The sequence below is a fragment of the Paralichthys olivaceus genome, chromosome 13 (assembly GCF_024713975.1).
Source record: "Paralichthys olivaceus isolate ysfri-2021 chromosome 13, ASM2471397v2, whole genome shotgun sequence".
NCBI lineage: Eukaryota > Metazoa > Chordata > Actinopteri > Pleuronectiformes > Paralichthyidae > Paralichthys > Paralichthys olivaceus.
Genome location: NC_091105.1, coordinates 12,402,200 through 12,424,799, shown reverse-complemented (window position 1 = coordinate 12,424,799; position 22,600 = coordinate 12,402,200). Strand labels below are relative to the sequence as shown.

At 44.0% G+C, this 22,600-nt stretch overlaps 2 protein-coding genes across 2 annotated transcripts; both read right to left on the bottom strand.

Annotated features, from left to right (window-relative positions):
• Window positions 1-566: 566 nt before the first annotated feature.
• nacad (NAC alpha domain containing) lies at window positions 567-12,760 on the bottom strand. Its single transcript, XM_020093374.2, has 10 exons — window positions 12,560-12,760; window positions 9,333-9,619; window positions 3,907-9,238; window positions 3,466-3,714; window positions 2,844-2,932; window positions 2,334-2,402; window positions 1,677-1,823; window positions 1,456-1,590; window positions 1,222-1,344; window positions 567-715 (listed from the first exon to the last, which is right to left on the bottom strand). The coding sequence occupies exons 1-10, from the start codon at window positions 12,642-12,644 to the stop codon at window positions 701-703; spliced, it is 6,531 nt and encodes a 2,176-aa protein (XP_019948933.2). The 5' UTR covers window positions 12,645-12,760; the 3' UTR covers window positions 567-700.
• A 2,255-nt stretch (window positions 12,761-15,015) lies between these two features.
• Window positions 15,016-22,489, bottom strand: tbrg4 (transforming growth factor beta regulator 4). Its single transcript, XM_020093294.2, has 11 exons — window positions 22,356-22,489; window positions 20,877-21,387; window positions 20,230-20,550; window positions 19,645-19,819; window positions 18,886-19,043; window positions 18,677-18,787; window positions 17,987-18,131; window positions 16,951-17,187; window positions 16,717-16,813; window positions 16,497-16,611; window positions 15,016-15,559 (listed from the first exon to the last, which is right to left on the bottom strand). The coding sequence occupies exons 2-11, from the start codon at window positions 21,291-21,293 to the stop codon at window positions 15,458-15,460; spliced, it is 1,878 nt and encodes a 625-aa protein (XP_019948853.1). The 5' UTR covers window positions 21,294-21,387; window positions 22,356-22,489; the 3' UTR covers window positions 15,016-15,457.
• Window positions 22,490-22,600: the final 111 nt, after the last annotated feature.

Below are 22,600 nucleotides of genomic sequence, written 5' to 3'. Positions count from 1 at the left end.
GCAGATTTCCAGTTATTGATATGGGTTTTAAGTAAAGAACATTTTAAATATTTAGTCTATTTTGTATGAGGGATGATCATCCTGGTTCGGCCAGGGTCTTTCTGTGAGGAGTTTGCAAGTTCTCCCTGTGTCTGCTTTTTAGTATTTAAACATAAAGGGCCTTTTCTGGGGTAAAGAAAACTACAATTCATACAATTTAGATGAAACGAACTAGTGAAAACAGCCTGAGAGTTATTCTACATAAAATTTCTGCCAATAGTTCCCTTTTACCTAAATCTTATACACTGGACCTTTAAGCCTGTGATACACTGGTGACCTGTCCAGGGTGTACCCCCACCTCTTGCTCAAAGTCAGCTGCGATTGGATCCAGCTCTCCCTGCGACCTTTAAAGAATTAGCGGCACAGATAGATTTGGATTTGGATCATCACTCTGTGAACATTTACTTGGCAAACTCAATTTATTGTATGCCTTGTGAATTTGCAAAAAGTTAAAAACATGTGCTACACCTGATGTTCAGATCATCGGCAATCTCTTCAGTAAAATCAATATCATGGTGAAGTCCCAGTCCACGTTGGAACAGATTTTATTTAGCAGATATTGGGGATGCAACATACAGTAGCAGCGATACAGAAGAGTCAGTGGCATTTAGGCTTTATAGGCTGGAAGAAGAAGAGGGGCCGGATTCAGAGTGTGCTCCACTCACATGGTCAGCTCCTACGAGGAAAAAAGAACAAGAAGATCAATTCAGAAACTGTGAAAACTAGGAATAAAAACTAGTAAAGAAGATGGTTTCTGCATTTAATTTATGTACCAGTGACTTCACTGCAATTGAAGAAAACATGTCACAGTCTAGAAGATATCACTGCCTAAATAAACTAAATTGCCAGGGATGCTCAGAACAAGAGGCTGTGTTTTATTACGACTTTTACCGGTGATCTTTAGCAGCTCCACCAGTGATGTCAGTGTGAGTTATTGCTGCCACCTAGTGTACAAAAAACAGCACTGATGACCTCCGGAGCTGTAGAGGTTGCTCAGTTACTGGGGAGAAATTGTACTTGCATTTGTCCTGGGCTCATTCTTCTCTACCACCCCTCAACGCACCAGCCCCGCCCCACCCCATCCCAACCTCGTCATTGCACCCCCTCGCTCACTGGTGATGACTCATTTATTTATGCCCTCCTTCTAGTTTCTCCCTCTCCCGCTCCCTCCTTCCTCCTCACCATGATAGCATTCACAATGTCATTCTTGTTGTGTTTCAGCGCACGGACGGCCTTGGCCCGTGACACATTGGCCTGAGCCATCACCAGCTCGATGTCCCTTTGCTCAAGACCCCCCTCGTCCACCTGATGCATTAAAGGAAATAAAAAGACAGAGACAGAGAAAGAAGGATAAAGTTAACAACTGAATGAAAGATTTTACAGAGAACTGCAGCATTGTGTAAGTGTTAACAGTACCTCCTCTTCCTCCTCTTCACTCTCCTCCTTGATGGTGAGGCTGGGTGGGACAGGAGGGGCCAAGGGAGAAGAGGTCACAGGCACCTTGAATTTCTCCGCAGCTGCTTTGTGAGCCTGCTGAGACAGGTCCTCAATCTGAGAGGAAAGAAGAGGAGAGGAGAGACATGTAAATGTAAATGATTGTTAATAGTGAAGAAAGAAAGAAAGAAAGAAAGACTTACCTTAGCCTCTCCAAACACAATGTAAATGTCTGATGCAGGGCTTTTGAATACATCTGGTTTGCTGATGACAAACAGGATACTCTTGGACTTCCTTATAGTGATTCTGGTCACACCATGGACTGGCTTAAGACCCAGTTTAGACATGGCCTGCATACACATACAGCAGCATGTAGAGTGAGAAAGAAAGACAACACAGAAACAAAATGAAAACTGCCATCATAACATAATTAAACTATTGCTTTCATAATAATACTTAATATTTGCAGTGTCTCAATTTGCATACCTCCACATTTACATTTACGATTTTGATTGCTTTTATATATGAAGTATGATCCTCTCAAAACAGCCAAAAGTCGGGGTGTAAAAAGACGAATGCTCACTCTCAAGGGGCATCTTGGCTACATGCACACACACGGGGAGTGACTGACATATTTGGGAAAAGTGCGTCAGAGGAGGAGGGCACACACAAGAAAGTAAATCATAATTTTTAGTCAAGCATGGAAACCTCTTCAGTTTTATTTGGGACGAAATCAAACACATGCAACCAAAGTGAGTTTACTGTGCATGTACAGTACATGTGAGTTTCCTGACCTAAGAACCCAATTTGAGACACAGTCAACTTTGATCACTTCATTCATGTACAGGCTGTAATCTGACCTTGCGAGCCTTCTTCTCACTGCGGCTCTGCTTCGGTCTGTTCAGCCCTTCATCTGCAGAGGAGAGAGACTGAAGGAAGAACTGAATATTAGTCAGCCTTTACAGTAATAATACATATTTTCAAATTTCAGTTCTTCCACAGGCCGATTTTGCTGATTTAGTGAGACGAGCAAAAATGAATCTTACATATCTGGTTTCCAACAAAGCAAGATTGTACGTTGCTATATTGCTGTTGCAGGTAATTTAGTTTTCTCTTGCATACACAAGAAGCAATGTGTCTGATGTTTATGGCAACTGTAGAAACAGGAGTTTAGTTGATGATGTGTCCAGAATTAAGATCAATATCTAAAGATTCTAACACTTGATCAATTTGACACATACATTTATTCAGGTGTATTCATTTCCTGATGATTGAAGTGTTAAGATCTTGATGCTATAAATTAAAACTATTTATAGATTTAAATAATCTGTTTTACTAATGTTTCCTGAACGCAGCAGGAACAGACTCACCTGGTGCTCTGGTCTCCGTGGCTCTGGCTCCTCTAACTCAGGCACCGACCCCTCACTCTCAGACTCATTACAAGAAGCCATGATGGAACCTACACACACAAATATACAGGACACATACAAATACATGTATGTGAAGCGTGTCACATTCTTGGTGCCATAGAAGCTAATCACCATAGTTGAAGTAATAAGGTTATAAGTGAGTCTATCTCATTAGTGCAGTGCTGATGAAGAGTGTTCATTATAAATTCCAAAAACTAATCTAAGCAACACCAGGGGATGGGATTAGTTTATGGAAAATAATTTAATTAAAACTTCATGCTATGTGATTTTACATTTTTTGCCGTGTGACATTGATTTTGATAGAAATTATTATTATTTTTTAATGATAATCCATAATTGAAATTATATAAAGTAGGAAATGTTTCTTGTGACGTTATCTGCCATAAAAAAACAGGTTAGGACATTTTGTCCTGTGTGATGAATTTATATTCAAACTTATCTAAGAGTAACACAGAGAGAACAGAAAGCTGGAAACAGGCCATGAGAGAAGGGTGGAGTGTGCAACAGAAAGCAGAGAGAATTTTAGGGGATTTCTGAGTCCCACATCATCTCCACAACTCACAATTGTTTTTGAAGGATATGTCGAGCTCTTCAGAAATCTTACGGCTGTGGTTGATGGGACAGCCAGACTCTCTGTTGGCCATGTGATGGGCAGAGAAAGGTTGTAGTTCCCGTTGGTTGGATGGACCAGACTCGTTCTGCAACAATCCATTTCTGTTTCCTGTGACTCCTCTGGGCTGGGATCTGTGACCACGTCGGGGCAACCCACCATCGTCCTCACTGTCTGTCTCCTCTTCAGCCAAACTGGGACCTTCCAGAGAACACATTAATTGATCACATATATATTAGGACACACTTAATTCTAGATCAGGGCAATATGATGGCCAGTTAACTTTTTTAAATCAACTTGCAAACTCCCTTTTCACTGCTGCTTGTCAGACTGTAAAGAAAAGTAATCCCTCAGCATGTATTGTGCTGTGATATAGATCATTTCTGGACTCACCTCTGCATCTGTCTTGGGTGTTCCATGTGCGACCCTTCTTGGTTTGTTTGTGAGACTGGGTGTTGAGATTAGGCAAAGAATGTGAATAGGACTGAGACTGGAGACAGGAAATAGAGTCTCGAACAGATGCTGAATCTTGAGCCCCAGGAGAGGATGATTCCTGGGTCGGCCGGGACAGGCTTAATGGCATAAGAGTGGAGAACGAAGGTGATGAGACACTTGTGGCAGATGTGGCAGATGTGGCAGATGTAGCAGATGTAGCAGATGTAGCAGATGTAGAAATTACAACAGTGATCTCTTGGAGGTTGTTGTTAGGAAGACATTTGGGATTAGGGGCTGGTTGTGTTGTTGGGGAGGTAGAGCAGTGGGTAGGAGGGGCATTACACATGGACAGTGAGGACCGAAGCTGGGCAGAGGAGACGGGCTGGGATTCCTGCACAGGTGTCGAAAGATCATCCTCTGGCTCAGTTGAGCCATCAGGTAAAGGGGAGGAGGAGGAATCTGGAGATGCTGAGGAGGGACATGGGGTCAGACAGGCTGATGGGGGATCCTGGGTGAGTGGGCTGGGGCCAGTTTCTATGTTGTTGTCATTAATGTCTACTGTAATCCCTCTCTGACTATCAGGTAGTGGTCTATTGTCAAGCACTTCTTGGTTCAGTGCCACAACAACATTGAGGTTGTCTGGACTATGTGTGGTTGAATTACAGTATCCATAGCCAGGACTTGTGACATCAGGACTGGGGCTGTTGTCCCTCTGCATCGGGGAACTAGATTCTGCTTTATCTGTACTTGACGTCCTCTGGTGATAGTCCGATGATAATGATTTGTTGTTCGCTTTCTGATCTGTCTTAGTTTTAGAATTGTCTGTGATTCCTTTTGACCGTCCATCTGCTGTTGGTTTTAATGCATCACCATTCTTTGGGTCATCAACAGATTCAGGGCTAGAGTCAGCATGACTGTCTCTCTGTGATGCTCTGTGTTTTTTCTGCCTCCCTCTCCTACCTTTCTTAGCAGCGACTGGTTTGTCTGTGCAAAGTCCCCCCTTAGGGGTGTGACATGAAAAGTGCTCTGGTCTTTTCTGTTCAGGAGAGTTATCTCTTTCCACTTTGTTCTCCTTTTCTTTCTCTTCACCTCCCTCTTTCCCCTTTTCTTCCTCATCTTCTACCTCTGAGTAACAAACAACACCTTGCTGTCCTTGGAAATCATCTTTTGTCTTTGGTTCATCATCAAGTCTTTCAGTGACTTCCTCTTTAGTTTGGCCTTCAGTCTGAGGCTTCAAAATCTCAGGTTCTGGCAGAGAACCAGTATTTTCCACCTTGTCTTTACCAGCTCTACCTGATTTGGATTCATTAGATTTACATTTAGGAGTAAATGAGCCAAAAGATCCACGGGGCAGAGAAAATGAATTACACTCTGGAGTGATTGTCTGACACTCTGGACAAGTAGGACATGTGGACTTATCCGAACCACAATGTTGGTTTGCTGCAGCTGAGTCCATGTGAGACCATGACACTTTCTTTGAGGACGGTGCCTGTTTTGTGTCTGATGTTTGGTTTATTGAATCTTGCTCTTCATCAGCAATCGTGTCAGGAACCTGAGGTGGCATCTCTTCAAGTGGAATATTTGACACAGACTCTCTGGCACTGATGCTCACACTCTGGGGTCTCACCTCCTCTGATAGAGCATTCAAACTTCCACACATGGCTCCTTCCAAGGAGTCAAAGGCAGAGTCGTTTCTATTAGAATTCATCCAAGTGTCTTCTGTTTTTGTGTCTGCGTTATCTCCATCATGGTCTGTATTTAGATTACTGACATCGTCCTCTGGGAACCTGGAGCTTCCATCCTCTCCCCCTCCTGCTTCTGAGATCTCCTCAATGGACTTCCAACAGGCCAAGTTGGATACAGAAGCTACCTCTTCTACCAGTTCCTCATCTGCCATCCGGTCCCTCCTTCCACACAGACTGTTGTTATCGTCCTCATCCACAACAGAACCCAGATTATTGTCATAATTTGTATATACTTCACTGCTCATGTTGGGAGCTACAGCCATCTGTGTGCTTTGACCCGCTGTGTCACACATGAGCAGACTTTCTGCCTCTAAGTCGTACCTCTTCTCCAGAGACTGTCCTGCTCCCCAGACACCAAACTCAGCCCCTGAGCTTAACCCTAGACCTAACTCTAAACCCATCCTATTATCACACCACACCCCAGATACAGGACCCACCTCCCTGCTTGTGTCTGTTTCTGAGTTTTCCCTTTTGGGTGAAATGGCAATGGGAGAGTGTGGAGATCCAACAGCTCCGAGCACCCCCTCGTCAGCAGTCAGGGTGTTTTCCCTCAGGTTCTCCTGGGCAGAGTCCCCAGGACAGTGTTCAGGAGTCAGGGCCAGATTATCAGCAAGTTCGGAGATGACAGAAACAGGGATATTACTGGGGTTGGGACTAGGGTCCTTGGGGCAGGACAGAAGGAGAACACCTTTATTTAAGTCATTGGTGGCGGTGGCCATGTTAAAAGAGGGACCCGAATCAGTATTTCTACTCTCTACAGTCTTAGACTCTGCTGAGGTGTTCCCATTCTTCTGGTCAAGCTCAATGTCAGACTCCCTCTGAATACTGGGCTTACACATGGCTTCTGCCCCTCTGGACATATCAGATTTATTAGAGAAAGACTTTGATAACACAAGTCTAGTTACTCCAACTGTCCTCTGACTTTCTGGCTGATGGTGACGAGGCTTTATGAGCAATTTGAAAGAGTCCCTTTCTGGTTCTTCAGTGGACTCATCCACAGAGCAATCAGTGCTCTGTTTTAAATCAGTATCTTTAATGTGGGGATTTTCCTCAGCCAATTCTTCCAGAGGCACCGAACTGTTAAGATCTGTTGTCTCTTGTGTGGAAGGGGTAGAAGTAGGAGAGGTGGTGAAGTCATCAGCAGGGTCAGGAGGAGCATGAATGACAACAGGAGTGGTGGAAGGGTTAACATGAGGGCTGTCTGACTCTTCACGAGGGTTAGGGTTAGAGTTCTCTGATTGACAAGATAGTTTTTTGTGATCTACTGGCTTGTCTGTGCTCACTTTGGTGTGCAAAGTTTTTGTTTCACCTATTCCAAAGGTTGATTCTTGTTCAGGGTCTGATGGAGGTTCACAAGGTTTAGGTTCTTCTAAAGGTTTGGGTTTTATATTGTTGTTCATGGGTTGGGCAGCAATGGCTTCAGAAAGACAGGAGGTTTTTGGGTGATCCACTGTTGTGTCTGTGCTCAGTTGTGTGTGCAAAGGTTCTGCTGGATCTGTTCCGGTGGCAGACACCTGTTCAGGTTGTGTTTCTATGTCAGTGCATCCATCAATTGGTGGAGGTTCGAGTGATTGTGCGTGTCTCTCAGTGCTGTATAGACGTTCGTCTTCCTCCCCATTATAGGAGGCAGAATCTGAGGAGTCATCAGTATCATCTTGAAAGCAGAATGATTCGTCCAACCCCTCATTGATAGATGTCTCTGAGAGTGAGTGAAGGAATGATGCTGAGCTGTCCTCACCTGTAGGATCCTCCACTGCTTTGCTATTGAACTCCTCATCATCATCTTCCCGCTCCTTTTTTTCCTCCTCCTCCACCACTTTCACCTCCACTTTAGCCTCCTCGCCTTCCTTATCAGTGTCCTCATCTGCATTGCATTCATCACCGTCAACAGCACCATTAGCATTGCCATCATCATCATCATCATCATAATCATAATCATCATCCTCTTCCTCATCATCCTCGTCATCATCTTCAACATCTGCCTCCTCCTCTCCTGCTGCATATGCATCAACATCCTTTCCTTCATCTCTGTCGTGAACCTCTCCTATTTCATTCTCATCCTCTGTGGGGAAGAGGGTGATTTCCATTGAATCGGCTTTAAAGATGAGACTAGTGTGGAGGGGAAAGGAGATGAGGGAGGCAGGGATCATCCTTTCCTCCTCTGGCATATCATCAGCACAGGCTGCCTGGGTGAGTATGAAGGAACTGGGGCCGAGCCTGTCAAAGGCTCCGTGACAGAAGGCATCCAGTGGGGTAAGGGGTGAGTCGGGGCTTAGGCTAGATGAGGGCATGGTCATGTCAGGAGTCAAGGCAGTGGAGGGTAGTTGTGACTGGTCATCCATCTGTCCATAATGTTCCTGTGATAGACATGCTTCCAGTTGCAGTTTCAGACCTGTCTGCATAGGTCTAGAGTACTCTACTCTCTCTGAACCAGCCTCCTCCAGTGGACAGAGTGAGCTCTCAGACTCTTCTCCATCCTCCTGTGAGTCACTGCTACGGCTGCTACTGCTCCTTAGAGGGGACGTATTCTCAGTAACCCAGCATGGACGACAACTTTCTCTGGGAATCTGGATCTCTTCCCCTTTTAGAGCCTCTTCCTCCTCAAGGATCACTGTCCCTGTTATGCCTATCCGAGAATTCAGGCCAAAATCCTCAGGGCGGTACAGGCTGATGTCCCCCACCCTTTCCTCCTCACGCTCTGCTCCCAATTGTACCTTCTCCTCCCCGACTACATCTCCAATTTCTGATAAGGAGCTTACAAAGCAAGCAGGGGCCTCCTGTGCTTCTTCTGTGAGGAGCAGATTGGGAGAAGTGGAGGGGGAGGTGGAAGATGTGTAAGAGGAGGTCCAGCTGCCTCCCTCTGCTGTGATATAAGACCCAGAAGGAGAAGTGAGGGGGGAACAGAGGTCCTCGCTGTCTGACGGAGAACCCGGGGAGAGCGGGCAGGCTGGAGAGCCAGGATATGAATGATGTTTAAGGTGCAAAGAGCGGGAAGCCATCTTGATTGGGGTGGAAGGAGCGGTATAATACAGGTCAGGGTCAAGAGATGAGGGCATGCCCACTCTAAGAGGGTCAACAGGATAAGCTGGTTCAGAAAAGGACAAAGCAACTGGACAGGCCAGCTCAGAAAAAGAGAGGGAAGGCACTTCATTTCCAGAGAAGGTTAAAACCTCTTCCTGGTTGTCCATCAAACTGACATTAGTTGGCTCTGAGGGGGATGAGGAAGGGACCAAAGGCTTGTGAAAAGGGGAGGCTTGTTTGGTTGGGGGCTGCACAGGGTCTTTTTGCTGATCTTGCCGTTTCGGGGGGCTTTGGGCTTGGCTTTCATCTCTGCTGGTTTCCAGCTGGTTCTCTTTTGCTTGTGCCTGAGGAGCTGAACAGCTTGGGACAGCTGACAAAGCGGTCGTCTGACCAACCTGTTTAACCACAGGTTTCTCTTTCTGAGTCTCTGTTGCTTTGAGCAGTGTCTCTTGACCCATCACCACCCTTGTGTCCATGGTTTGTGGCTCTTGATAATCACTCTCCACCTCAGAACCAGTCAGGACCTGGTAATAACACATTATAAATTCATATTAAAGTATGGTAGCACTATGGTCTATGTAAAACTGCAAAATATGCTCATACACACATAACACAAACCTTGATTCTCTCCATCTTTACGGGGATGTGGCGTCCACATGGTCCATGACCACCTAATTTTCCAGACAATCTGGGCGTGGTGGTGTTGCGATGGTCAGAGCCTTCAGGCTGGGGTCTCATAGACCCAGATGAGCTGGGTGTTGCATGAAATAGTCTTGGACCAAATGGAGAGGTGCATGCTGGGAGAAGCTTCTGAGGAGTGCTGGGAGAAGGACTGGAACCACTATCACTAGGAGAAGAGCCACTGTCAGAAGGGGTGGAGTCAGTAGACGGATGTCTGGTCATGTCTGAAAAACAAAATCAAAAATTGATCTAAAACATCAGTTTGAATGGAGGGAAGGAGCAGTTGCATCAAAATATTAATATAAGTGGAAAAATGGGTCAATTAATTTAAAGTAAATTCAAACTTAACAAGCCTTTGTCTCCTTTAGTGTACAAAGCTCTGTATGTCACTCAAACACTGCAAATATCTTCATAAAGACTATTAGCAGGTTGGTTCAGACTTTTTGAAATTAAATAATCCTCTGTGCACTGGTCCCCTATAGGCAGGACTCAAAACTTAGAAGTGAGGAACAATACTGCATCTGTCTTTTCCCTTCAGAGTTTCACTGTCCACCCTTTTCTTTTCACATCAACATGCACACTCACACAACTGGCCAGAGGCAAAAGGAAGCTCTCTACGTTCTTTGTCCTCTTGTCCTTCTAGAGTAAGCCACAACTGTCATAAGGAATAGACTAAGTCATAAAATGACAGGGTGAATAAATGAAATTGGGTCAGGGGTACATCGAGGGAGCGATGTCAAGGAAGGGAAAGCAAATGAAGGGAGAAGATGGGCATGAAAGGCTTCATTTGTTTCAGTTCCACTTATGATTTTTAATAATCATGTTATGTCGGACTGATTACCATAACACAACACTATGTATTCACTGAAATATGCCTTGAGGATGTGATATAAGCTTCTTTCTTCAGGCTTCAACACTCGGAGGGAACAGAACCATCATTTTCTCTCTTAACTGGGCCATCGCCACGGTGACCTCAGTCCACATGCTGATTGGCCATTATAACACACAAGTGGCTCAGCTTGGTGCCAGCCACAAACACACACACATTTTCTCTACCAGGAACTCAGTCATCACTTACTAATCCACTTTCTGTTCAGCAGCCGTTCCTGTGTCTCACTCCTTCAGAATGTCTCTCTCGCTCCTTGTTTCACTTTTATTTGTGAATCAGCTCCCTTCTTTCGTTTCCATGTTTTTTGTTTTCTGCAAGTAGCAGAGCCTTTGTGCATCTCCTCCCTTGCTGCTCCTCTGCCCTGCCTGTGATGGTGGTGGATGCAGGCATCAGCACTTAGCAGCCCTGCCTGATCACCGCCCCAATAACAAGCTCTAGATGTGTTTGTGTGTGTGCTGAGTCATGCCTCTGAGTCTGAAAACTGCCACTAATCAGAGAGATGCTCAGTTAAACCTTGTACGCACAAAATCCATCTCCCAGAAACACCTTATAGCACAGTACAATATAGAAAGAATGGGCATTAACAATGTGCTTGTTTCCTCTTGCAGAACCTAATTAAAAAGGTACCTGGTATTTACTTGGAGAAAATCAAGCAAAATGACACATGTAATGAACAGATTCAGAAATACTGTATCTTCTTACCCTTATATGCTATGAATTTGGATCAAACTGCATCGTGTGGGAAATGCTGTTGTACTTATAAATAAACCAGTTATAGGTTTTATGTCTGTTTAGCATACAGTAAATGTCAGCCTCTGTCTCTAATTCACAGATGCTGCCGATAGTCTGTGGACGCCCTCCTCTCTTTGCCTCCCTGGCCCAGCCTCTGTGGGGAACGCAGGGAAACTGAGCACCAGGCTTTCTGTAGCAGGAGTAGGCCGCAGCAAGCCGAGCAGACTGGAGCTGCGTCACAGAGGCTGCAGCGCTGTCAGCCCCAACAGGGAGCATCTATTTCACCTTTTGCTCAGACTGTGTGATAAAAAAGAGACAGCCCAACAGTCTCATACTCTTCTTTGTCTTCCTCCATCTGCCTCTCCTCTTTATTAGTCACAATCTCTGTAACCTCTCCTTTCTCCATCAACGATGTGCCAGAACACAAGTTTCACAGAGGATGAGACAATTCTTTCTTGTCCCTCCTCTGCCAGGATCCAGGCCAGAGAAGCTTAAAATAATTTCAAGCCTAAGAACAGATGAGGGCAATGATTCATTTCAATCTTAAACCCTGCAGAGAGGCAGCAGGGAGCTCTCTTAATAATAGGTCATCCATCATAGCTGTCAGGTGTTCACAATACTATACAGTGTACTCACATGATGCAATAACTGTAGGTGAAACAGAACTCACAACACTTGGGACATTGTCACTGGCTGCTTTTGACTGAAACGAAGAAATTCTGATCCTCCAATCTCTCATCCGCACTGAACTAACATCACCTGTTTATCCCTTACTCATGATTTCAAAACTGCAGACACATACCAGCAATATCTGACAATATTTCAAGAGAATTGGAAATATAAATGACAGAGGCACTAACTTGTGCGGTTGTGCTTGTGTGCTCTGCCATGCTGCTGTGTCATGTTCCTGCAGAGGCTGGGGGAAGGGTGGAGCCACTCTACACTGTCCGTACAGCTTGTAAAACTGATGGACGGATGTGGATGTAGATGCAGATGGGGCAGCACGGGGGCTTTAAGGAGGGACAGGGTTAAGTAGGCCGGGGTTAGGATGGTGGGGGGAAGACAGGGCTGAGATTCTGACGACACTTGGGGGCTTGGCGGTTGCGCAGATATTTTTGGTGCATTTAAGATGGGTTGTTTGTCAATTGGGATTTAGTACTGAGGAGAGCATAGAGGTGCAGTGGGAGTTGACAGCTTTGGGGTGGAGGCTGCTAAACTAGGGGGGGGGGGACATCATGCGATTTAGTGAGGAGGCGAACATGTAGCTGAATCATAGCTTACTCACTGCACATGTCAACAGACATGTAGGAATTAAACTGAGAGTTCTCCACATGGCAGGTCAAAGCAGAATATAACGGTCTCTACAGCTCCAGTGGCCTAGAAGTAACTACATATGTGCCATGCCCCCCCTGCCGAAAACACTTTAACACTATCCGCTTGCTCTACACAAGTTTATTCTTCCCAATCAGGTTCTAGATTCTGTCTTCAAAAATACACATCTGTTCACTTCCCCCTTCTCCATCCCTAACCCCAGATGTCCTACCTGGTCCAGGGAGCCCTGTCTCCTCAGCTCCCTGCTCTGGATGCTTGTCAGCAGGGACAGATCTGCGAGTGCTCTCCCCCGGCATGCTTCTTGCTGGCTCTGATGCAACAATAAACCATAGAGCCGGAAAGGACAAGGTGAACAGGGAGAGGGAGTGAGAGAGAGTGAGAGAGAGAGAATAGAAGAAAGGAGGGGAGGGGTTGGGGGGGTAGGACCTGAATGCTCAGCGACCCAACATTCAGAGCTTCCCTGCAGCACGTGTCTGTCTCTATGTGTGTGTGCGTGTGTGTGTGTGTGTGTGTGTGTTTGAGAGAGAGGCAGAATGAGACAGACAGACAGAAAGAGGGAGAGTGAAGAGATGGGAGTGTGTGTTCGCTGCTCTGTTGCTGTGGTGCAGCACAATGATGCTGCTGCTGTGGGCGTGTGTTTTTACATCCTCATGATCCAGCTCATCTGAATATGTGTGTGTGTGTGTGTGTAACAACTGAGAGGGAGCTGCAGTGCTCTCTCTTGATGCCCAGTTCCTTCTCTCCTCCCCTCCTCCCTTCCTCCCTGTATCTCTCTCCCTCTCCTCTGCCCCACCTCCTTCTCTCCCAGCCAAGCAATGACTGGATCTTGGGAGATGATGTCAGCAGATTTCCACCGACTCTTGTCAGTGCTGCCATCAACCTTGGAGGATATTAAGGGTACTGCAAAAACAAGAGGGATGACACTGATTCAAGGAAAACCAAACGAAACAGGGGAGAAGGGGAAACTTAAAACACAGAGGGTCAAAAGGAAAGAAGTGAAACTTAATAATGTATTCTGCTAATTATTCCTTCTTCTTCCTGCTCTGATTGCATCCCAGAGGAAGAAGACACGTCCCTGAGGGCAGCTAGAGCATCTGTTTCTGCTCTCCATTTGGCAACCTCTCCAGCTCTCTTACTTGTTCTCCTCTGCTTCTCTCTCTAGTTTTATAGAGAACAAGTGAGGAAGAAAAAAAGATGGAAATAGAAAGTAGTGAAGGGGGCGGCAGCACTGAGTCAAATCAGCAGCCGGGGTAGTTTCCATGACTACCCAAAACTTCCCATTTAAGAGGGCCAGCTCAGCAGAAGTGATGCTGATTTGCTGGATGATGTTTAATGCTCACTGTGTTGATGTCAACAAATGTGGCTGTTGATAGGCTCCCAAATTATAAAAGAGTTCTCAATTCATATAATCCTCTCCTCTCAGGTTGTGGGTGTCCTGTGCACAGCAGCACTGCCCGGGTGTTAGACAGGGGCAGAGTAGGAACATGGTGAATGTGTTTGACCCGTCCATTTGTTTGTTTGTATTTGTGTTTGTTTGCAGGATTATGAAAAAAACTGAAACAATTTCCATTCAATTTTAAGTGGGTGGGCCCTGACCCAAGGTAGAACCCAGCGATCCATAATAGTAATGTTTTTCACTTGATATTGTGTGTGTGAGTGTGTGCAATTTGGTAAAGAGCCAAATTAAAATTCAGATCTAGTGAATTGAACTGCTGATTTTCAGTCTCATTTGAATAATAAAATACAGGTTTCTTCATTTTAGGTGTTTTTTTTTACAGGAACAGTTTCCTTCACTTTCCAATGTGAAATATTTCTATATTGTCATTTACTTACTGAATACATTGGCTGCACATGCACACTGCTAACCATTCAGAAAGCAGAACTATGCTAACTGTCTGCCATCACTCCATGAATTGATCCATTAACCCCTGAGCATGTGGATGATTAGGACACCATGCATCTGCATCATATGATGGTTTATCAGAATAACTCATTGTGGGCTTTGAATTGTATTTGTTCCCCTTCAGTGGAGCTCAGTGTCTCTCCTCTGCCCTTGCATTAGTCAGTCTTCTTCTTTTTGCCAGTGAGCAGCCTCTGATGTCAGAGAGCTGCAGCTGCTGCCCATGGTGTTGTGTAAGCAGTTTCAGGTCAGCAGAGGGTTCATCTGAAAACCTCGCCCAGTCTCGTCAGGTTGTTCTTCTTTAACAAACATGCACATTTGAGACAAAACATGAAGTACTTTAAGAAAACATAAAATTTTAACAAAACTTACATGCACAAATATGCTATATTTAGTATGCCATATTTAATGCCTATGATTCAACATTGCTAACTTAAATAAGGCTGCTCAAATGTAATTATTTACTCATCTCAGAATAATCCCAGTAAAACAAGTTGTTGTTCTTTACCAATTAATGACTAATAAAAAACACTAATGCACTACAGCAATCACACTAATACGCCAGAGAGGTGTGTGCAAACTAGCTGTTAGGTGTGACATGAAGCATCCTCGGTCTGAATACCACACCAGATACCATCCAATGCACACTGCACACTCCCTGGGAAAACGTGCACATCTACCACACACATGCTCCCACATCCTGAGTCCTGCAAGGCCGACAGTGTGAATGAGCTAATAAGAATGAAAAAACAAACCTGGGAACAAAACAGCATTAAAACAATTTATTCCATCATCAGATGATGCCCCACACGTCCACAAAGACAGTTAAATTATTCCAATCTACGCACATGTTGATATTAAATAACATTTTGGCCAAAACTCTTCAAATGACCCTGGTGCTTGTGACTCTTCTCCCGGATCATATCATTTCTACCACATAATGTGTTTATTTCTGTCTCTCTGGCTCCAAAATCCTTGCTCGTCATCACCATGGAAACAGGGAAAGCCCCCCACGTTTCCAAGGGAACCAGAGTGAAAATATGGTTTTCTTTTTCTTCTGAAACAAGTATGGGAGAGATTTTCTGCAGTGCTGTGCTGCTCTGCTCATGTGTGTGTGTGTGTGTGTGTGTGTATTCCATGTGGTCCTGTTTGATTGGGAAAGCGCAGATTTAGCTGAGCTTGCACATTTTGATCAGGATTTTTCACAGATTACTTGGCCATGTCCTCGGCCACAGCTTTCCCCAATTTATCCTTTAGGTACGCCAGTTTCTGCCAGTCAGTCTTTAACTCCAGCCAATCGTAATAAGGGACCTGAAAGAGGAAGAAAACTATTAGATTTAGCACACATTTCTATAAAGTCATAATGAGCAAATACCTTTAGATTATTGTTACATAGAAACACATTTAAAAAGGGGACATTTGGTTCAACACTGCAAACCTGAGAGGATGATGCTGCTATTGGCTGAGGAGCTTGTCCTAAATGAGGGCGAGAGTGCGTGGACTGGCCTAGATGAAGCCGAGCTGTGGCTGGATCTCTATTTATACCACAGACTGCAGTGGGACTCTCCTAACTCTTGGCTCTAACAAAGTGTTATCTACATTGTTTGCATGGCCTTAGCCTGTCAGATACCACTGCAGCAGCAGCAGCACTGCTTCTCTGCCTGTGCTCCCTGGAATAATACTCGCTATCATATACAGAACACATCAGAAAATGCCTCTATCATTTGGCTTTGGTGTGTGAGTAATAAAACATTTTGTAGTCTTACTATATAAAAGAGCCATACATATTAGTAATAAAGCTGGCTACTATGATCACACATATTTATTGTTTCATGCTATCAAATTTAAGGATTTTGTTTATTATAAAATAAATCTGAGAGGTGTTTGTAGGTTTAATGTACAAAAAGACAATGTATTGTATATGTATTATATATTGTTGGGGTGAAGTGTGCAACAAATATATAATTTGCTTTATGGGCTACACATTGTATATTTATATTGTTTTGTATATTTGGTCATTTAATACAGGGAAGCTTAATTTCATACAAATATAAGCCGGCATATATAAGTATTTGCTTCTGCGGTAGTCTTATCCGTCACTATACAATGTAAAGACTGTTTACACTTTGTTAACACTTTGTGTATCAACCAAACCTGGAATAACAACAGCTCAGTTTACACGATATGGAAAACATTATTCAATCTCTGACAAAAGTCTTCGTTATTCCAAACTGTTGCCTCGCCTCACCTCCACTGTGATGAAGCCGGCCAACTGAAGATGTCGCTTCATCATGACAAACCGGCCCAGAAGATCTCTGCTCTTTGAACCAAAGTTTGGAAATTCCAAAGCCATAAAAGCAATCCTAAAAATAAAAGAGAGGAACAGAGAGAATATAATCAAATAAGACAGCTGGAGGAAAAGAAAGAAAATATCATCTGGGCCCGCGTGTTTCACTTCCATGACTCACCGTCGTGCCCCTATAGGTAAACCCTGATCCCCTCCTTCACTGGGCAAAGGACGGACTTCAACTGGTTTGTTGTCACAATCCACTACCAGCTCACCATCTGATTAGAGAAGGCTCATGTCAGTTGTAAGAAGGGCTGGGTTCAATATTGATTACTGTAAAACTCGAGTGGTGAAAGGGACAGACTGCATGACTGTGTATGTGGTAGTTTATTTATGTGCTACCTTATTCCCTTACCAATAGTCCATCCGTACACAGTGTCAACCCCAGTGTGAAGGGCCTCCGTCCTCTCACCAACCAAACTCTGTAAGGCCTCTCTCAGACTGCTCTGCAGGGGGGAGATGTTGGTCGGGAAAGATGAGGCAGGCGGGGGCAGATGAGCGTAATCTGAGGAACCTGAGTGCTCCAAGTGGAGAGTAGCTGCAATATGGAGGAGCTTCAGCCGATAGCTCTCTACTCGGGATTCACTGCCCACTATGAGTAAAGAAATAAGGAAAAACACCAGACAGATACAATAAGTGCTGGCATCCCACTGGCAAGAACAATGTTTTTGTGATAAATGTCATACTTCATATCTGAGAGAAAATGGGATTAATGAGCCTTTCTGAGCATTTATCAGTGCTGCACTGCCCTCTACTGTAACAGAGTGGCCCTTCAGTTCACAGAGTCCTGAGAGAGACCACAGTATTTCAAAAGAGCATGTAAATGAGTCATATCTTTGCTATGGTCCCAATAATACACACTTGATAATACCCTGATGATGTAGATACAGGCAGATGAACATGTAAATGTACCAAAACGCATCATGGATGATAGGCTGCACATGTAGGTTTGTTAATATATATGTATACACACCATCACTTTGTCATTAAAAACATGATTTTAATGCATAAAATACATAAATATTGTAAGACTGCTAAGTAATATTAACATAATACACGAACATGTATGTTTGTGTGCGCTCTGGCACTCCAACTATTAAGTATAAGCAAAAATAATAACATGATGCAGGACAAATGTATTGACTCATTCAACCAAGCTTATTTAAATTTTAACGTCAGTGTGGGTGTTATGGTGAGATATATCTGAGGAGTGCAACAAGGATATGAACAGTTACCAGAGTCCAAGATTCTTCTTTAAAATTGCTTGACCATCAAAAAACACAACATATTAAAATGATAATGACTTTGTAAAAAGACCGGGTGCATGAATCACTCTCCCAGGTAAGAGGGAGCAGGTGTGTACAGAAATAAGACACAGCTATGTGTCTTACCTGACACTTTGGTACGGTGTTGTTGTTGTGTGAGGGGGATGAGGTAGTGAGGCTTGGCCTGCTGTAACACACACAGAGACCAAACCACATCTGTCTGCAGGAAGGGCTCCAGGCCAGAGAGATGCTCCTCCAGTTCAGAATGGACCTTTAACACAAAAAGACAGAAATAAACAGAGAGAAGTACGAACATTTGTTTCACTCACATAAAACAAATATTTTTTATTCCTGGAGGCCACATCTTGCTCGCTGGTCCAAAACAGCAGTTACACTGTCCTGCCACTGGAAAGTACTGTATTTAGAGCAGCGAAGAAGAAATGATTTCCGGTAGCTTAGAGTTTGCCAGAGGCATCTTAAAAATATCAGCAATTTGGCAAACTTTCCCTCTGGAAAGTCCCATAACTATAACAACGACATGTTCCTAATGTTAGACTTTATTTTGATGGGTGGAACTAGTGTTACCAATACAACACTAGCAATAACAATGATCATCACTTCCATACATGGTATTATACAGCTGTTAAAAGGCACAGTACAAGTTATTTTTAAAAAAGCACTGGTATCCAATCTGTACTCGGTATTGGCCGATAAGTCCAGGTATCGGTATCGGGAAGGGAAAAATGGTATCAGAACATCTGTAGACTAAAGAAGGATGTAGAAACAACCATGGAAAGTTTACAACATCATTAGTACCTTGCTAAAGAACTCTTCTCCTTTGCTGTGCTGGTAGCCGAGTCTGGCGAAGGTCATGAGCAGATTACACAGCTGAGGAATATTGTACATCTGACTGTTTGCTATGTAGTGCTGGTGAAGAAATGTACAGAGAGAAAAATATAGTTTAGTTTATTTGATATTAAACATCATGCACTCAACAGAATCAGTCTTATTGGTGTGTGACTGACCTCAGCGAAGGCCTCGAACAGAGGGATGTGGAGCCATTTGAGGAAGCCCAGTGATTTAGAACAACGTATGACCTCGCTGGAGTTGAGCTCCGGGACTCGGGGCAACAGCTCTGAGGCCATTTGCTGAAATAGCTGAGAATTATGGAAATTTAACTTCCCTGCAGACGATCAGAGAGAGAGAGAGAGAAATGATACTGTTAGCATCGTACAGTATGTATGAAAAAAAAAAAAGGTTTAACAGTTGCTAACATCAAGGCTACGCTCATGTGAGGAGTCTATTACATGTATTGGATTAAGGGAAACTAGAAGAGATTACTTTCTTGTAAAATGAAAATTCCTGTTGTTCCTACTTGTACAATATCAGACATCTTGCCTCAAAAGAAATTGACCAGTATGTTAGTGAGCAGACGGTGCCTGAATCCCTTATTTGCTTTACACGCATGTTATAATATTCAATTATTCAGGTTTGAAAAATAATTAAATTGTGTACGTATGGAGATTTATGATAAATGAAGGAAAGATTGTTAATTAACACTGAGGAGACAAAATGTCACCAACAAAGCAACTCCCATTAAAAATAATACAAGTTATTTTGATATTTAAGGCTTAATCTAAGTAAAGCAGCTGCATATGGGGTGATGTCTCTGTCTATGAGCCTGTAACCCTTCCCACTAGAAATCTTAAGACTTTCCAGAAGTTAATTTTATAAGTTCGCCAAGTTCATTTAAGATGTGCATACACCAAATTAAGCGTCATTACCATAAGCATAAGCCATGTTCAATATTAGCGGAGTGGTGAACTCTGACGACGGCTTCTGGAGGAGGTGGTAGGAGAGCGCTCTGAGGAGTGGGACACTTCTTCGGCTCTGAGCTGCTAAAGACAAACAGATTTTACGGATCTCTTCTGTTGAAAATCCCTCAGCCAGCTCCAAAGCCTGAGAGAGAAACAGGAGAGGAACGTTTTTACTACGGTTTCGGATGAAGCATCATATAGAGTTCTCGTAGATTAGATCTATGCTCTGAAAGAACCTCTTCCGAGGGTAATTTGATGATTTTAGGCAAGATTTCTTAATTTTCCTATACATTTCCCCAGGTTGCCACAGCAGACATAATGATTTACATACATTCTATCATGTATATCCATCATCCCCTACTTTTTCTACTACATAGTCATTATACTTATACACACATGTGATTTCTTCTCTCACCATTCTTATGGAGTTATATATACATTTCTTTAGCAGAGAAAAACTTTAAATCAAATAAAGGCAGTAATTCCACATACAGTTTGAGATTAACATGTTCAACTGTGTTCAATGATGATGGGCGTTGTTAACTCTGATACCTTGTCTTCTAATCTGTCCCTCAAGGCAGGAGACATGCGTTCTCCTCTGCCGATCAGACCAGTGATAGTTTTAGTGTCAGCGATTTCCGTCCAGCGCAGTTCCAGTTGTTTTAATGCAGCGTTCACTACGGCTATGTCCTGCTGTCCCTTCTTATTTGCCCCCCAGTCAGCCAGGTAGGCCAGCTGCTTGTAGGTCAGCCTGCGCACTCGCCACAGGACCTCCGTCTGTACGGAGCTGAGGAGGGGATCAGTGGGGGGCACATTCATGATCCACAGAGCTTTCAAGGCAGACACCAGGTTGCTGTTCCACACCGCAGACACCTGGGAAGAAAAACACTCTCATAAATGAGTAATCTTAACCATAGACACGACATCTCTCCTCAAAGTGAAGCGTGTCTCAATCGACCCCTGGTGTGTTTGAGTGTTGATTCAAATGACTCATTTAGATTTTATAAAAACATGGTGAATCGCTACTACACGGACTCAAATTGACGTAATTGATGTCAAATGTTAGCGTTAGTATCCAGGATATTTTGGCGTGATTTCTGGACTGTGGGAAGAAGTGGAAACTTCCATCTTTACACAAAGGCTATGATCTTCACAGGAAAACACAAGGGCAGGTTCACCTCTGTATCTGGCTTCCTTACCTGCTGAGCCACGGTATCCTTCAAATCTATTAGCCTTAAATCCTCCATCAGAACATTAATTTCACCCTTCGTCCTTAGTACCAACACAGTCCACTTCATCAGGGCGTAAGCAGCTTGGTTACTATTTCCTCCATGCTGGACCCAGGCCAGCAGGATGTCCTCTGGCACAGTAGCCTTTTCCATCAACTCATCCAGCTGGGTGAGTGAATGCCTGTTTTGAAAGGCGTCATCCTTGGTAATAGTCTTTCCCTCGCACATTGACCTCTCTGTGACCTTTGGCCAGCCCTGAGCCCCCCCGAAATCTGCACGAGAAGCCACGGCCAGAGGCAGACGGGCGGTGACAGCAGTAGCAGCTGGAGCCTGAGAGGAGGCCCGGCAGAGCACACGGGCACATCTGCCCAACAGGCGACTGGCCATTGTGTCAGAGGGAAAAGACAGCAGCCACAGCCGGAGGAGGAGAAAGAAGGTTTTCTCACAATTCAGGAGTCGGCGTAAGCATCCCACATTTATCCTAAAGGAAAGATTGGGAAGGTTAGAGAAACATATCAGCAAGCATAAGTTTATCTGCATCTAATTCTCTGAGAAATCAAGAAAAATATTCCTGTCTTGCAATATTAAAGACAAAAGACAAAATAAATTGTAGATACACAGTGAATTGGTTCTTTCCTGACCCACACCACATCCTTACACCAGGTTGAAAGGAAATCTGCTCTGTGGTTTTTGTGAAATCTTGCTTACAAACAAACAAAAATACAAACCAGCTATCAAGCACAGAGGAGCAAAAACATAACCTCCTGGGTGGAGGTAATTATCGCAGTATCATTTTCAGTTTTTTATTATAATTTCAGTAGCTATATCAAAGAAGTTCAAAATATATATATATAATACTTTTGTCTTGTGCAAAAACAGTGAGTAACAATTGCTTTACCTCGGATGAATAAAACGTTTTGCAGTTTACAAGTGTTTGTCATCCACTGCTCATGAGGAAGTTTAAACCCACAACCTTCACTAAGGAGCAAAGAGAAACTTGACATTTATCATGATCATTTCTTTGTCGTCTGATATGAATTCATAGTATTATTGGCCGCAGCCCTAGTTATCCACAGACACCCTCATGTCTACAAACGCTTCCTCCATCTTTGATCAGCCACTGGTGGTGGATGTCAGGACTGTGCAGTGTAGAGGTTGTGTAACTCCTAACACAGGTCTGACACACAATGACCCGGAGCTCCAGGTGCACCAGGTGAACCAGCTGTGTGTGTATGTGTGTGTGTGTTACAGTAGCATCTGTCTCTCCTGCTGGAAAGAGTGAATCCTTCTCCTAACTAACACGTTACGTCAAATCCTGACCTTGTCGCGCGCAGAGAAAGAAAGACACTGTGAACCCAAGCGGCGCGTGCACGCGTCTGCCCTCACGAGGCTGACATTAGGGATCAGCAGCAGAATCGAGACTGATCATGTCACTGATCGATCACTTACCTGTCAAAATACAGCGATACCTGCGGTAGAGGAGGCTTTTCACATGGACACAACTACCAGAGACCGTCGCGGGAAAATGACGTAGGGAGAAGTCACGTGATCGGTACACGCGGCTGTCAGTGGCTCAATTCTTTCCTAGGAATTCTTGTTCCGGGGTCACCGGTGATTGGTTTCTTTATGTTGACGTTCAGATGTGTGATGAGTAGATTCAGGGGAGTTTTAAACTGTGTCTTGTTTGTTGGACA

What these genes read in the sequence shown, in the direction of transcription:
- nacad (XM_020093374.2), bottom strand. Translation starts at nt 12,644, where the DNA reads ATGCCGGGGGAGAGCACTCGCAGATCTGTCCCTGCTGACAAGCATCCA. An exon ending in GACAGGGCTCCCTGGACCAG is followed by an intron (nt 9,620 to 12,559) that starts GTAGGACATCTG and finishes TTTGTTTTTCAG; the next exon opens with ACATGACCAGACATCCGTCT. An exon ending in TAAAGATGGAGAGAATCAAG is followed by an intron (nt 9,239 to 9,332) that starts GTTTGTGTTATG and finishes TGTTATTACCAG; the next exon opens with GTCCTGACTGGTTCTGAGGT.
- tbrg4 (XM_020093294.2), bottom strand. Translation starts at nt 21,293, where the DNA reads ATGGCCAGTCGCCTGTTGGGCAGATGTGCCCGTGTGCTCTGCCGGGCC. An exon ending in AGGATACCGTGGCTCAGCAG is followed by an intron (nt 20,551 to 20,876) that starts GTAAGGAAGCCA and finishes TTTTCTTCCCAG; the next exon opens with GTGTCTGCGGTGTGGAACAG. An exon ending in TTACCTATAGGGGCACGACG is followed by an intron (nt 16,612 to 16,716) that starts GTGAGTCATGGA and finishes TTTTATTTTTAG; the next exon opens with GATTGCTTTTATGGCTTTGG.